This window comes from Zerene cesonia, chromosome 6 (genome assembly GCF_012273895.1).
Source record: "Zerene cesonia ecotype Mississippi chromosome 6, Zerene_cesonia_1.1, whole genome shotgun sequence".
In the NCBI taxonomy this organism is placed as follows: domain Eukaryota; kingdom Metazoa; phylum Arthropoda; class Insecta; order Lepidoptera; family Pieridae; genus Zerene; species Zerene cesonia.
Genome location: NC_052107.1, coordinates 4,902,861 through 4,920,882, shown reverse-complemented (window position 1 = coordinate 4,920,882; position 18,022 = coordinate 4,902,861). Strand labels below are relative to the sequence as shown.

Genomic DNA, 18,022 nt, shown 5'->3' with positions numbered 1-18,022 from the left:
TAGCAGAGGTAAATGAACAAATGTATCGAATTCAATCGGATGCATGCGGAGCATTCATTAAAAATTGGACTATTCGGATCTGCCACCGGAAGAAGCCACAGCGAACATTTGAACCGAAGTAAATTCTATATAACTGTTTGGCATACAACGAAATAAAAAAAAAATAAAATTACATAAATCATACACAGGTTTTTAATTCCATTTCGACATATACCAGTACCTATAAAAAAAATTATGAAGAGAAGATTGCATTTAGAAAATGAATTGTTTAATATGTTATTCCAATTAATTACTTTTTGGGATTATTATTATTCTAATTAATATATATTATTCTAATTAATTACTTTTTGTCTGTGTTTAAGACTTTTCATATTTTGAATAGATTGGATGATCTTTAAAATTTTTTGAATAAATTTGATGATAGATAATATATATAGTTTAAATTTGCTGCAATTGTTGTGCTTGAATGTTTTAGATTGTATTTTAATGCTCTGCCTCCTATAAATAATAAAATAAAAAACAAATAAATAAGCAAGTACACTTAAAGGTCGGTCATTATATTCCACCATTTCCCTCTCACAGTGGGCTAAAAAACGATTGATTAATGACATACCCACGGACTAATGAGCGTGAACGTTCAAAATATCTTTTGGGTATCGTTAAGCACACGCGGCTCGAACTTTTTGCTTCCAACATATTTCTTTTTTAATCTGTTTTGTTAAGAATATTACATGTAATTTTGTATGTAATATTTAGTACCAATCCCTGTGTTTCTATGAATAAATGAATTTAGCCATGTATCTTAAATATGAATGCGTTATTTAATAATTTAAAACATAAAAATGCCTTTATTTGTATAACACTCTAGTTAGAACCTCCGTTAAAACGACGATGTTAAGATCAGAAATGAATAAAATAATTATCTTTCCTTTCCTTACCTTTCTCCACGTTTACTGGGAAACCCATGTATATTAAAAGTACTCTGGCTTCTATGCAGCAAGACTAGCGTGCGGGATACACTTTCGTCTGACTCCTGCAGTCAGTGCGTGTGCACAAATCACACTGTAAGAGCTATGAGTTGTTGAAGCTTCTACTTTAACTATAGAAAAGATGATTGAAGATAGAGAACCTTGACTTGAATTGAACTGTGTAGGTAACTTCACTAAAATATAAATACAATATCAACTGAAAACATGTTTACTAATTACCTTGAGAAAATCTGTCCTAAAAACTACTGAATTATTTTCTCATGCTCATATAATTTTTTTTAATATTATTATATACGCCTGACGCCCATGGTTATGTAACTGAAAGACAATAAATATCCTTTATTCCATGTAAAAGGAACCAGCTCTGTTTCCACGAAGAGCTTAAATAATAAAGGAGAAGGTTGATTTAAGTACGATTTCTCAATAATCGTCAAGCGTTTTTCTTTGGAGTTGCCCGCAGGCGGTGCTTGGTTACAGTGTTGGCCTTGAAGTGAATAGGACAACAGTAATACGTCCTTAAACGCCAATAGTAAAATGAAAACATTTCTAATAAAACTACATACAATACTGTATAGATACTAAATTCATAAAAAAATATCTAATGTTTTATTGAATCTCACGTGTATATTCATCTTTAAGGTGATTTTTAAGAGATCTTCCTCATTAAGACACCATGACGATATCGTCTACGTATTCAATACGTAAATATATAAATGTATGGTTACATTACTCGCTTCACGACGGTTTCATAAAAATTATTTTAATAAAGAGTATTTTGGAATAACATGGTGAATAAAAGATAGTTAGATTTAAATAAACACACACAATAACGATGATTTATGGCACGAAAGTTCGCGCGCCAACAGGAAAAACTCAGCATCTAAAATGAATAATATTCACATCTCTCTTCCATGTGATTACGTGTCACAGAGCCACATTTAAATTTTGTTACGTGTTCGTAGTTTTAAGCTTATTTTCCCTTGTATAATATGTGTCGAATACCATCCAAATGCTGGGAATATTCTGCATTACACGATGCACGAAATTTTACCTTAGTTGCTTTGTACTTAGATTATTAATATTGGTTTATATACATTTTTATTATCTATTTTTATGAATTATAATTTTATATCAAATTGTACTTGCAAATGTTTGATGTTATATGTATTTATTTGCCTCTGTATCATCTTACTTACTATTATAAACGCGAATGTTTGTAAGTATAAATCTCTTTCACGCGAAAACTTCTATCGTATGAAATTTGATACAGAGAAAGGTTATAGTCTGTATTAGCAGGGGCTTTTTACCCGAGTACCACTCGAGTGATGCTGCGGGATACAGCTAGTCATATATAACAAGTAATGCAGAACGATTTACTTTATAATTGAATGCATTGCGAATCAATTCACGTTTTTACGTCTGGTTGTAAACACTTCTTTTAATATTTCATAGGCAAATATTAACGACAACTTTAATTGAGGTAAATTAGTTTGTTTAGCAACATTTCCTTCGCATAAATAAATATATACTTTTTATTATAGTTACTTAATTCTTAAATTACAAAGAAATTATATTCTCTTTCAGTTAACTAGGTGCTTACTCAGATAGTAGTATGGGATGTCCATGTATATTTTATATCTAGTTATTAAAAAAACACGTTCGTTCAAAAAGTGTTAATCACTTATTTATTTAGTATTGTTATTATTATTAGACATGGTTATCCAACTGCTGGGCAGAAGCTGAAGAGACTGAAGAGTTTTGGACAAATAATTAATAACTCATCACGCTGTTACTTCACCCAACAGACCTTGACAAGATAGCATCTCGCAGCCCTCGTGGGCCTTTACGCTTGAATTTTCTGAGTGACCATGTGATATCTTATCGACGACATATTTATTTACTGTAATGTTATTTTTAACTCTGTAATTTATACAACCTCTTTCAATTAAAATTATGTCCAGAGACCCGATGACTTGCATGACAGGTTCACCTATTAGTACCAGTTTTCTACAATAAACTAAGTGTGTCATTTATGTATTTTTCATCGCCAGCGACTCATCTTGCATCCAAATTGATTTGACGAAAACATTTTATCCCACAGCAATTGCGTAGGACGTTTTATAATATGAAATATCTAAAACGCGGCAAATCCTTGAATAACTTCTTTGGGAAAGTTTCATGCATCAAATTAGAATGCAAATGTATCCCAAATATCCCCTGAGTTTGATGAATTAATATTTGGAAATATATACAAACGACCCTTATTAGCTTTATTTCTGTTTTACGAAGAAAAAGTGTATTGTAGTTAAATAAAATTTATCTCCATTGGTCATTGTGGTCAATCTTTACTGATACGAATATAAAGCTGAAGAGTTCTTTTTTGGTTGTATGCGCTTATCTCAGTAACTAGTGTAATTAATTATTAATATGTTGATTAGTTGAAGAAACGTTAGAAACGCTATTGGATAATTAATATTTTATGTACGACAAGGTCACAGATTGTTGAATAATAAAATGTACACGAGTATAATATGTTTGAATAGAAATCATGTTTTCGGGTGGTAGTTTCGTAAGTCCCGTTATACCCTTCGGGTATGGAACCTTTATTACATAATTGTCACGTGTCAAAACATCAAAAGACGGGTAATTTTTCTTAATTCACACATTTTTTACGGAATGTTTAATAAGATATTAGATGAATAAGTTTTAATCGAGGATTAAAAATCAACATAATGAAAGTCCATCCACAAAAATATTAACTACAGCATGAAAATAATATCAATATAAAAAACAAAGCATAGTATAGTTAACATTATAATCATTTCTATCGAACTATCGAGGACTGATTAAATAATTATTACTTAATATATATATCTAAGCAAAGAAAATAATTCTCCGCGGTATTCATTTAAGAGTGCCTCATCTGAAATGGCTAACTATAAATTTCTACGGATAAAGTGAGTCCAATTATTCCCCGCAGTGTCCGAAAGATAGCGGCATGATACCATGCATGTTCTTTTAATGTATATTATATTATGTTATGACGTATTATGACGTATAAGTCCTAGTTTTATCCCAATGTTTAAAAAGATTGATGCGCTTACGTTTTAACATGCAGTACGAAGCTCTTACAAAATTTCGTATGATGACCATTTCTGAGGACAATGTAAGATCTACAATCTTTATCTGGTTTGGTTTTTTTACTTTTGATAGAAAAGGCAAAATACATATTTTTTTTTTACGTTTGGCGGTCTTTTGAACAAATGGAACCGATCGGAACAGTTGACACTTTCTTCCAAATGGTTTACCCAAGGTCTCCATCAGTACTTAATATTGCAGGAATCTTATTCGACCACAATTTTTGTGACTATTTCGCCAGAGCAATATTAAAATTCCATGAATCCAATGTAAGAAATTTACAATTACATTATTTGTATAATTGAATGACTAAACAAAAATTTCTCAAAGAACAAGCAATATTTCGTAACTCATAAATTCAGCATTTAAATAGTCTAAATGCTCCGGGAAAAATTGTAATCACGGCATAGATTCCAACAGATCCCGTTCTAATAAATTCAAACGTAATACGCAGTATCTTAAATAACTGTAAGTGGTTTGAATATCTCGGGGATATAAATCAGAGTGAATATTAATGGTTCTTACCTTTGTGGAATAAAATAAAGGAACTTAAGATTGATGTACCGGAATTCAGTTTAACTAAATATTATAGCGGCGCGTTTACCTTAACGTTCTAATCATGTTGTAATTATTTTAAACATAACCGTTTTGATCTTTAGAAAAGTGAATGTATTTTTTATGTAAGAAAGTGTATCGAGGTACTTCGTTCTCAATTTTTTTTTTTAATATAAAAATAAATATTAGTTTCATGAAATATCTAATATTTCTTTTTGACGAAACCTTGACGTGACTCGCTATATTTTAACCATGCATTGAACCAATCGAGGTTAAGTCAAGATTAGTTTTAAACATAATAATTTTCACGATTCAAGCAGAGAAATTGCGTCATAAAATGTTACTCAAAGCATACTGTAAAGGTATTCATTAACTGGAAACGCTCATGTACGCTCGTTTATCAAGTTGTTATTATGTGGTTAGCTTAAGTAAATGTGCGCGAAACACGACTCCATTTCACATTTCAAACACCATTCACTAGATATTCAGTATGATCAGAATAGACCCCCGAATAGCAGCTGGATTACCATGTGTTTTCCTACGTGCTGGCATGCGTCGGATACAAACCTTCAATACATAAAGAACATGTGACGATTGATTGACTTACTTATCAACGCCGATGGTAGCCGCTGAACTAATTGCACGAAATTGGATCGCAAGTTTATTTATACCGTAATCGTCTAATAAGGATGGGCTCTAATTCAACCCTTGAGAGGGTTTAATGGGAGATTAAATTTGGTATCGTAATTTAGTCAAGAGTCGTTAATAATTTACTCGTTTTTTTTTAGTTAAAATATACCATTTACTTTTATTGAGTTTTTACAAAATTATATTTTGCTTCTTTTAAAAGTTATGAAGGCTTACACAACTGAATCTTTGTTGTCTACGTAACTTTACGACTTCTAGTTTCTCTCAACAGTCAGTCTATAATCTTTATACGTATTTTAAAGTCTGTCGTACAGATTTCTCTAATAAATTTTTCGCAATACACGTGTGATTAGCAGATGGAAGGTCATCTTTCGACCTCTGAGTGATCCTTGCTGCATTTCTACTTCTTTAAAATTTATTTATATTAAATAAACGGCGACAATAGCCAGTGCTTATTGTCGCAATTCAAGTTCAATTTCATTCAATCATTCAAGCAATTCAGTTCCCGGCAAGACATAAAAAATTAAGTAATTTAATGAATTCAAAGACTTGGTGGGTTGAAATTTATCCACACACAGTGATGTATTTTGTGTTCACTCCGTGTTAGGAGAGGATCGATACCTTCGTGATATCGCGCCTATTCGCTAAGGCAATTCGTTACAAATCAAATCATTTATTCAGTGCACGATACATGCCACAGGTGTATTGGTCTCACGTTATTTGCGATCGGTATTGCATGTTACGTGTCCATTGATGATTGATAAGGTATCGCCTGCGGAATGGAAGAAACTAATTGGCAGTGGTATTGAAACAATAAATTAAATGCTACAGACGATAATTACACGTTACTTAAAGTCCAAGTGTTATTATAAACGTGGTTGTTTTCTTAGACGATAACACAACATTCGTTACTATAGCTTAAACATTCATACATATATCACCAGTCACACCAGTATGTACCTACTCCTTGTACTATGTACACCAAAATGTTACTACTACTCGTTTGTTTTAGACTGTAAATGTAAGTTGTGAGAAAAAATACTAATACGCCCCAATAGTGTTTGTGAAATTGTGTTGTCCTTAACGGGAATTTGAGCTATATCCGCACTTAATTCCATTTCATGTCAGTTCGGTGGTTAGACGAAGCGTAGAATCTAGTCTGTCAAATCGTGACTTTCTTACTAAGCTGTATGAAAATTCATACCAATTCCAACTTCTAAACGAAAAGTCTGATCTGTTATTTAAAGTGGAATTTACCCATAGATAATTAAGCTTATTTATTAAATTTATTCGAACACCAATTTCACCACAATTAGATTCCACCTTTATTTGAAAACATAACAAGCTAAAAACAAGATGAACAAGGTACATAACCTAGTAATATTATAAAATTTTTCTTGATTGAATATATTGGAGAGGTGTCATGAGAAGACACCTGAACATGTAAAATTCTGATGAAAGGTTAGTATTGGGGCATTATTAAACGGATTTTGTGCATATCTAACTGTCGTTGAAACGTTCTGTCTCTAAACATTTGAGACATCTGTGCTAATGTGTGTTTAGTGTCATCCATATTTTTTTTCTCATCTTAGATTTTTTTGTGAAACAATTGTTTAAAACTGATGTGATATTATAAAGAATATTCATACTAACGTTTAAACTTGCATTACACAAGTTTAATTATGAAAATTATTATAATAATTTCAACTTATAAGACTTTACAAAAACGTGCGCTCTTTTAACCATCTACCCTCAAAAAAAACAAATATTATATAAAATAACGCAAGTGCAAGTGACATAGAAACCAACAATTACTTTATATACAAAATATAGTATAGTAAAGACAAAGTCAGTCCAACATAGAAGTATCATCAATCAAGCTGAACCCTTCAACAAAAGGAGTAGCTTGTGATTAGAGAATCTAAATTATCTACTGACGTATGGGCCAAGAATAAGCAATGAATCTTCGTGTGTTATAGGAAATTGCCATTTAGTTTTACGATAATGCTACGGTTGTGGTACTATTTTCTTGTTTGTGTAGTTTTGTAGAAATTTAAACTACATTAATTATATGCGGAACTCAAAAGTCGATTTATCGCAATAAATTTAAATTTTTGTTTTTACATGTTCTTATACATGTTTACATTTTTTGCACTAACTCTAAAACCTCTTGCATTTCCTTTCCTTTTCTGGCAGAGATTGCTGTCTAGCAATAACGCCGCCTTTTGTACGAAATGTCATAGTGCCATTATATTGTTTAAACTTTATTTTCTGTTATGTACAATAAAGTGTTGTAATTAATACGTAAATAAATAAATTTAATATCGTTTGAATTTGACTTCAAAAGTAGTCTCAACTATTTATTTTGTGTTGTAACCACCCAATAATAATTATTACATAATACGCACATTTAGATGTCCAAAGGGCATCCCGCTGTCCTACAATTTTGAATCAAAAGCTGTGTCCGTTTATGATGTCATACACTCTATAGAATAACAAATGAAAAAAGTTATTTGATGTTATTATTTACGCTTGTTTTTAAGTTATATTTTACTAGATATTATATTATATTTTGAATAAAAAAAAAAAATGTTTGACGCTAATATGTAACTGATAACCTATTTTGTTTTGGATAAACGAACGAGATTATATATTCACTTCGCTTTTATTTAAGTGCACTTAAGTCCAACCTGAACATATTTCGGCCTCATTAAAAACTTTTAGTCTGACAAAAACAGCGCATAGCCATTTACCAGAACACTAAAACTTTACGTATAAACACTAGACTAACCCTCTTAAAGTTTATCCAGCAAAGTCCTATATTTCGATTGCACAAATTGAAATTCATATATATTATAATTTTGGGTGAAATAATTCGGTTTCAAACTCTAATAGTCGTGTAGTATTTAATTATTAAGACCCATCTAATGCATTCATTTGGTTAGAACGTTGCCAGTAAATGCAATGTCATTATGAATTCTATCTTAACTGGAAATTTCTCTCTTCAATAAGATAAAGGAAAAGAGAAACAGCAAGTCATATTATCCTATCGGATAGGGAATAATAATAAATAAATGATATTAATAATAAATGATAATAGGTGATAACCAATGCTTTATTTATTTGGTGTTTTCCTTATGAGTTTTTATATATATTAATTATATATATACCATAGAAACAGACTTAACATTATTTATTTCCATACATATTACAAGTTTATTTATTTAAATGTCGTTACAAAAGTACAAAACATCTTAACCGCGATTTTTGTTTCAGGAACTATTTTAATGTAATAAGTTAATTAGATACAACCCAAACTGTTCCGAAAATAGAGCACATTATTGATTTACATCGTCTGTAATACCATTTTCAGAACTCCAAGGCCACTTGAATAAGTAGTTGAATATTAGAGTAGACTATTTAAAACTAAATTACACCCTCAATTTTGAAAATACTGCTCTTCCTTAATAATATTTCTAGAATCTGATTTTAGAAAGTATCTGATTGTAGAAGAGCCGTGGGCCGAAATCCTTTTCCTTACCCTTCCCAGTACTTTCCTTTCCCCTCATGGGTCCCTTGACTTTTAAAGCGAGCAATCTGTTCGCAGTAGGCAAGGTAGTGAGGTAAGGCCTTTGCAAATGTTCATAGGCGGTGGTAGAACTTACCGTTAGGCGAACCACCGACTTCTTCGCCAACAATGACATGAAAAGGTACGATTTATTTTCACACAGTTGGTAAAAATGTTTGCTACGGAAATATACTATTAAAAGGTAAGTAATTAGTTATTACCTCGTTTATTTTGATTAGGTAACATTACAATAATGCTTTTCAACATTTTATAATAATTGATGAAGGTATGAAACTTGTAATGAATAAAATAAATTCAAATGAAGGTGACAATTGACTAAATAAAAATGTTATAAACAGAACTATAGTACTAATTTCCAACACAATCAATTAACTTCAAGACATATTTTCATTACATATATTCAAAGAACACTTATTGGGTAATTCTTGCCAGCCATTGTGAGAGAGACATTCGAGAGAAACTTCAATTAAAGGTAGACCATGAATTAAACGTGTACTTGTAGCGCTTTATTGGAGTTATCGGTGTGTTTGCTGTCTAATTTATAGTTATTGCACAATATGAACATTAAAATTTTATATCGGAGTGATGGAGCATACGTTAATGTTGCTTTCAAGGGAGATGTTGTATTTTGAAACGAAAGTTACAATAAGAAAGTTTAACGATATCTATTGGAAATTATTAAAAAATTTTGCAAGGTTGATTGATTACCGAAGAATCTTATATAAGTCGTCTCGAATTTGTATGCCTGGCGCTCTAAAAAGTTATAACAATAATATTAAAATATAAATTATTCATACATTATAAACAGCTTTGTATGAGAATGAAGTTATTTAAGAAGTCTAGATATAATATTACGCGTTTAGTATCGTATATTATACAGGGAAGTAGTATTTTTATATGGTACAGATAACCTCAATAATCTTCTTTTTATACAATTCAATACCAAAACTAAACACTTCATCTAAGCGTAGGTGGTACATTACAACGAATACAAAACCAAGTCATAATGAATGCCTTATTCTTTCGAGTTGCCGCTTTGTTCGCTCTAACAGACTTAATTACTGTCATTTACGTCGGTTGTCTTTTGAAAGCTTTTTGATTTAGTATCTGTATGGTATGAATGTATGGTATGGTATGTATATGGATACTATGGATACTTTATACACTTACCGATTTTAGCGTGAGTGCAAGTCAGTAAGAGTACGCATGTTGACATCAATACGAGGCTGGCTGTGGACATTTTGTGGGTGTTCTATCTGAAAATAATACATTCTATTATGATTATTAACATTTTAACACAAGATATTTTTAACTTCACTTAATGCAATATTTCAGATTCTCGTTTCACCGTATTAGTTGCCATGCTATTCGAAAGCGTCTTGAACGATTTTGAAATTTCAGTGGGTGAGGATAAGGACTATATTAGTATACACTACAATTATTTTAATCACGTATCTGGTAGACACAAAACTTATCTAAAGCTAAGAATCCTAGTAAAAATGTGATGACAATCTGTGCAAGTCTAATCAAAGATTTAAAATACCACATATTTCAGTATATAGCGTAATTTTTTATTTGATTGTTTTGTATAAAATAATCAAAGTCGAATTAATGCGATGCTTTAATCATATTTAGAGGCGAGGTAATAGAAAAGTATAAAGGTCACTTGTAACATAATTATAGCCCAAAATAAATAGCCTTGAACGTGTATTCCACACACAAAGGCAATATTTGAATACAAATAAATATTATGTTAATTACATTATCTCATTAATAACAGCTATGGCTTGAAATTAAATTGCTCTTATTTTTGTTTTACGTTCGAGAATTATCTGTTATGATTAACATATTTAAAGTATTAAAATAAAGTAGTAACTTATTTATTTTTTATTAAATATACAAACGCCAATATCAGGTTAATTCAGTGAGGTAAAATAAACAAATTAACCGTATTCTCCGAGTCGGAACAATTTTATTAATGTCCTATAATAAATTTTCATGAAAGACACACCCTATGTAAAAGATAACCTCAATTGTATGAGCTGTTTCCACGGCAATACCAGAGAAAACACATACCAAGGAAATAAATCGTAATAATACATTTTCATACACACACTGTTTTGTTTCACTACAGCAGTAGGTGCTGAAGTTCTATCCCGGGTAGTAAATTTACGTAATCCGCTCATTTTCCCCGTAAAGAAATCTTACCTACAGTTACAAAAAACAAAACTATAGTTACGTAGCGTTTAACCACTTCGGAACAGCCCTTTTGTTTCAGACTTTCAGCCATTTAATATTTTTCAGCAAACAAAGCCTTTCACGGCTTGGCAGCGATTTAAGCCGCCAAATGGCCGTTTGTACGCTCATATTGTTTTGCGGCCGATGCTTAACAAAATACGTTTTTTGCTATTTTACTCGTTCACTATGGTCTTCATTGAAATTACGTTATTTGCAATATGTTTATTGTTTAAGGTAATTAAGTAGTAAAAAGTAAGGAATAGACTTGTTGTGTTATAAAAACAAACAATCGTAAATAACCACTTAGAAACTGTTTTAACATTTGAAAAAAAAAGTTCTAAACAAAATGACTGCTACTAATACCAATGCAGCTCTTTAGTTAGTCTTTAGCTGAAGAACGGGATATATACAGTTATGTATCTTTACGAACGTCATTTATAAAGAAATTTGGTACCAGTCCACTTCTAACTCTCATTGTACTAATCTTTGAAATCCTCTATTTTGATACTATAGTTTTTTAAAACAACGATTCACCAATTTATTCTCGTATTGTTCATAAAGAATATAATGACTTCGCTCACTAAAATTTATCTCGCACCCACTCTAGCACACGAAAAATACATAAGTATTCATACATACACTCGAAATTCACGACCCTCCTCCTGGCGCAGTCGGGTAAACACTCGAAAAATGAGTCCACTCTTTGACACAAGTATAGAGTACTATGTACACAGCAAACACACGAAAATAACTTTTATTCAATTTTCACTTTCGTTTTTGACACCTCAATTGCGATTCAGATTCAACAATGGTATTTATTAACTTAACGCTTTTGAATATAGAATCAGTCTCAGTGCATAATTTTATCGATTATTCTTAAAATGCGCAGTTGGTAATAATTTAAACAAAATACCGAAGACCGGCGTGCTTTGGTAGATGCCTATGTCCAACAGTGGACAGTCAATAGCTGATGATAATGATGACAAATAATTTTCAAGAAAATTATTGTGCACATGATAATGAAGCTTCTTTTTTCCTCCAATTTCACCATTCTCTTATTTCTTTCAACAGACTGATGACGTAAACAAACTAAAAAAATAGTTCTAAAGCGGTAAAAAACGTAAGGCCAAGGGCTATAGCTTATACCGTAATATCGCTTCCCAAAAAAACATATATAAAACTACCTAGTATCCACTAAAGTTAAACGCAATACGATTTGGGTCACGTCTTTGTTCTAGGTAAGTGCACACGTTCACACGTTAACAATATACCGCTAAAGTTCGTTACAAAGCAATTTAATTTCATCCAAAAATTTCGAACTCTATCTCAGTTTTATCGGCTTAATTCAAAAACCGCAGAACTTCTATCAGTGTGGCATAGAGGTTCGCTAGGTTGTGAAGGGATGTGGGTTCTTTGTATGAATCTATTGTAACTGTGACCGCCTTCGCTGAGATTGAATCTCAACAATATCTTATTTGTCTTACTTATAAGCTACTAGCTTTCCGCCCGCCGCTTCGCTCGAAAAATCGAAAAAATATATAAATATAATATAGTCCTGAGTTATTCATCCGCATTGTACCTATTCGCCTAATGTTTTCGGTATAAAAACTATCCCATGTTTTTTCGGGTTTGAAACTATCTTCATGCCATATTTCAGATAAATAGAATCAGTGATTTAGATGTAAGAGATAGATAGACAGATACAGTTACTTTCGCATTTATAATATTAATAGGGATCAATTTTTCAAATTTTTATAAATGTCAAATTATTCAAATAACAAAGTATAACTTAAATAAGAGAACAGAAATATGATATGATCTATGTTGCTAATCGTAGAACTCGAAAACAACTTGACCAATTCGGCTAATATTTTTTAAGAGAAAATCGTACCAAGGGTGAAGGCACGGCGGGCTGCTGTAACAAATTCAAAGATACGTAATCATCTCTACTCCTATTTCAATCAAGTAATTATTCTCGATGCAACTGACATCGCAAGCTTACAACATAACCTATACACTAATACCAAGATAATAAGTTACCAGCTCCCAACATTTACAACTATTCAAACGGAACGTATTACGTATTCAAAAACAGCTGCTATGAAAGTCCCGTGAAGAATGGATAGGAATCATAAGAAAATGTAATGAGGTCTTTGACTATATTGTACTAATAGAAGCCTTATTGTAAAATATGCGGCCGTGTTAAAAGTGCTACTTGTGAAGCCTTATTGAGGTAAACCTCTACTTATATTTACTCTGACACCACAGACATAAAAACAATTGCATATTTACTGTTGTGGTCTATTAACGCATATTCTATTTTAGAATTAGATAATCTATAAAATGAAAATTTATCGCCAATTGTGTTGCTAGGCGTAAAACTAGAGAGCTCGACCAATTGGGCACTATTTCAACGTTTCCGAAGGTTCAAAAGGAAAAAACGTGTCATGGGTACCAAAAAAAAATATATGGACCTTCACATCAACGGTTAATAATAGCAACTAGGACAAGTTAAACAACTGTGTCTTGACAATTTCGTACATAATAATATTGCCTCTTTGAAAATACCAGAGAAAATTTTGTAGACCTTGCGAGTGGAACCGCGGGCTCAAAGCTAGTTCATAGTAACGTTTGATACTCACATTGGCAATCTATACTCAATATTTGAAAGAGTTCGTTTTGTTTGATCGCGCTAACTTCAGAGACTACTCAACCTATTTCAAAAATTCTATCACCAATAGATATTTGTGTGATCTGTAAGTGGTATAGGCTATATGTATACCACGGGCCAGTCCGAAGCAGACCGCTAGCAACAAATAAAACAGTAAGCTATCAAGTTGATAGCCTTGAGTCGGCTTCAATTAGTTCGTGCGAGAGTGAACTCAATAAGACGAGTGTCCATTATCTAGATCTAAATTCTAGGCTACCAGTTAAGTGAATTAGGCGCGGTCTAAATAGCTTTACACGTTAATTATTAGAGAAGGCTTTCATTTTACATGACGATCATTTAATTTGGAGCGCAATTCTTTCTAGCGCATTTTTACTTAATACCATATCATGATAATAAAAATACATGAATATGAATTTAGCGGAGGCCTGTGTCCAGCAGTGGCTGTCCTAAATGGCTGTAACGATGAATATAAATAAAAGGACAATAATATATCAAGTAAATATACATTTCCTGTTGTATATACAACGTCCTCTTCTTATCGAATCCAGTGCAGGCGTTTTTGCCATCTTGTCAGAAACATACACAATACTTGCAGCAATTACAATTGTTTGTATATCTGAACATTAAACAGCTTTTGAATTTCTTTATATATAAATAACAACATCCATAATAATCTCATAAATTTGGAAGTAACTCCGTCTACCTCTCCTTCACGCCCTAACCACTCAACTGCTTTAAATGACATTTTATGGCAAAGATTAAGATATAGTGAATGTTGGTTATAGATTTCAATACGGAAATCCTACGGGAACGAGAACTATGCAGGTAAAACCTTTGAACTATCTATCTTTTCTTTTGTCCATGCGAGCAAGCTACAAGTAAAAGCTAGTAAAGAACATATCATAGCTAAGTCACACAGTGCAAAATCATAATACAATACTGAGTTTTATTGGTATGCAAAAAAACACTTATTTTATAAATATTTATATTCTCATACTTTGTACTAAATAAATATAAATACCACATTTGATTTCACATCGAGATTATAATGTACAGTATCTTTATGTCTTAATATGGCTATGGCAAAAGCTGCAAAATATATTAAAGCCTTGATGTGAAGTTCGCGTGCAGACATAGCTAAGGAAATTGCAAAGCGTTTTGTTCTTTTTAGAGCTAGGGGAGTCTACAATAACGCATTAGTGTAATTTGATTTAAAGTAAAATGTATACAAAGTTCTGTAATGAAACAAAATTCATCGATTAAACTGTGTTTCTTAGTTGTAGCGTGAAAATTATCTTTAATTTCTTTGGTAACAATTTTCGTTTTGAAGCAAAGGTTCTGCGTATACCGTTTTATCATATTTCTATAATTAATAACTCTTAGTTTAACTGTCCGAGTATTGTTCAAAGTCACTTAAAACAGGAAATACAAATATGTATTTAAGTCTTTTTTATAAATAAATTTCGTGGCGATTTCTTAAAATTATTTAAGAGATTCTTTTTGGTTAGTGTCTACACATGGTACTAACATTTGATTGCTGGTAAGCTAAGGTGTGGCCTAAGATGGAACGCACTTCCTTAGGTTATCGTTCATATCTCTTGAATATATATGACTGTACGTACGCAATAACGCTTACACTTATAAAAATATTAAAGGATCAAAAAATATTAATTATACGCTCAAGAACGTGACCGAGGTTTATTAAAATTTAATTCTAATTTTTATTTCACTATTAGACATCGATTATTTTGGTATTTGTATATAAGCTTGCTTTATGTTAATGCCAATTTACAAGGGGGTTAGCAGAATGAATGTCTTTTTCTTGTCATTTTATAATAATTTATTAGGATTAAAATATGACGAAGTAATTACAATCAACCCATTTTTGAAAGTAATTAAACCTGTGCTATTTTTTCACCTGTTAAAGATATCTTGACCCAGCTGAGTGTTACGATGACACTCAGCTTCCACTGAATCACTGAAGCAGCTGTGTGAATACAAAATAATATTTTTTTACCGACTCCACTAAATTTCAACAGTGAATAATATGAATATCGTATTTCATTTCTAAAAAAAAAAATTTAACTTTATTACCGTAATCATAAAGTAGATATTTGAATGCATAAGAGGAATGAAAACACATTATTTACATTCTCTTAAACACATTCACTTCACTCACGCACAAAATTTAACGTAGAAAGTGAAGAAACCTTTTCACACAAAATTTAGCAAATATCAACCAAGTAACTTTATATGATTGTGTTAAATTATTATAAAATGTATACAATACACCTATACGAAACGCTAATATTATTCGATAACATTTTTTTTATAAAGGGATTTGTACAGTAGTACAACCCCTTTGATCTTGTAGTAAAAGTCGAAAACTAAACTCGAATGTAACGGATTGAAAGTTGTCTAGACAATATCAATCAATAATATAGTAGCGATAAAAACGCAATTTCTTTTTAATACGAGATGACAATTTATAATCTGTCAACTCACAAGTAGTATGTGACATTTTACCAACGTTATATTCCAAATCACTTGTAATAATATACATAAAATAAATATATAAAGGCTATCTGTCCTTTATTTTTTTTTTTTTTTATAGTGGGGAAATCTTGCATAGATACCCACGGCCCCCGGGGATGGAGCCGTGGGTTATGTCGGATTCTTACCGACCAAAACCCCACTGTGTTCCGTCTAGCCACTTGAGTGAAGGGGCCACGGGAGCTGGTTAAAATACAAGGCTATCTGTCCTAGTGTCACGAGCTGCTAACAATATGATGCCATGTTTTGTTCGAAACTTAGTTCGGGCTCGTACCTTCCGCCTCTCGCTCCCCACACCATTTCACCTATCCAAACATTTTCCTTGGAAGACTGTATTATTACTTGACTGTGCTAAAGGTGAGGAGTTGTTTTATTGGATAATATATCATTAAATAAATCAAAATCAGGTTATTAAATCGTTAATTATATTTTAATCACATAAAATTTAAAGTATTTGTAAAAACAATTCAAAGATTAAAAGCGTTCAGCCGTAATCCCAATTACGTAAGTAAAAATCGTTTGAACTTTATTTTAAATTAAATTGCAAATTAAGTCATTATCCGTGTTTACCAACATTGTTTCGAGTTAATTATAAATTTAGCTGGAAATAATTATAATTTAATTATTTTAGGGACAAAACATTAATGTAACACATTTCACCGTACAGATTGAATATTTGTTTATTTTCACGTAGGCGCTTAAATGTAAACCATTATAACAATTTACAAAACAAGTGTGTATAAATAAATACATTTCGGCTATTATTTAATTGTTTCTACAATTATTTGGCTCCTTTTATAAGGTATAGTAAATATGTTTGGATTTAATGATAATAATTAGTATTCAGATAGTCAAAGAATATTTCAGGTTTAATTTTATAAAAGATGTTATGTGTAACCGTAGCAGCGCCTAGCCTCTCGGCCACCCGTGATCCTGCCACAGTAATCGAATTTCTTCTACTCTTTCGATTACTGTGGCAGGATCACGGGTGGCCGAGAGGCTAGGCGTTGCTACGGTTAGGCAAGAAACGCAGGTTCGAATCCTGCCTCGTGATTAAATTTTTTCTATTCTTTCCAAATTTCTAATGTATAAAGCATTTCAATGCTATAAAACTAAAAATTAAATGTTATGTGTATTTTTTTTCCAATATTTACATAAGTATTTGCATCAAGTTACTGCTTCGAACATTTTTTTAGTGTATTTACACATCGTAATACGTTTTCAATGTATAAAACTAAATTCTAGTGAATGTTTCGTAAATATTTGTCTATGTCACAGCAATAACTATAAATTGAATTTGGGGAGGCTTCCTTACAAAATATTTAGTTGTAGCATGGTTTAACAAATGAAGATCGACCGCTTTGTGTTAATAAACTTCAAATTACGTCTAAATTATGCATATTGATAACTATGCGGACGAAGTAGCGGGAAACAGCTAGTATATAGTTGATTAAGGTATATCGAAAAAATATAAAAGAATTATTATTTAAATTCAAATAAAAGGACGCTAACAGTTTAAAGTTTCATAAAAGCAGTATAGTGTATTTGGCGAGAGGAAATTAAATTGCTTATTAAATTTGCTATAAAAAAAAGTAACTTTTCTATTAAATTCTTTGAAACATAGAAGTTGAAAGGCCACAA

General features: G+C 31.5%; 1 protein-coding gene across 2 annotated transcripts in view; it reads right to left on the bottom strand.

Annotated features, from left to right (window-relative positions):
• The window catches only part of LOC119840422 (acid sphingomyelinase-like phosphodiesterase 3a), a 34,378-nt gene that overhangs the window by 10,296 nt on the left and 6,060 nt on the right, over window positions 1–18,022 (bottom strand). For both annotated transcript variants that reach the window (XM_038367030.1, XM_038367031.1), the window contains exon 2: window positions 10,090–10,175. In XM_038367030.1, the coding sequence (XP_038222958.1) occupies window positions 10,090–10,159 (70 nt within the window). In that variant the 5' untranslated portion in view covers window positions 10,160–10,175. The remainder of the gene's footprint in view (window positions 1–10,089; window positions 10,176–18,022) is intronic.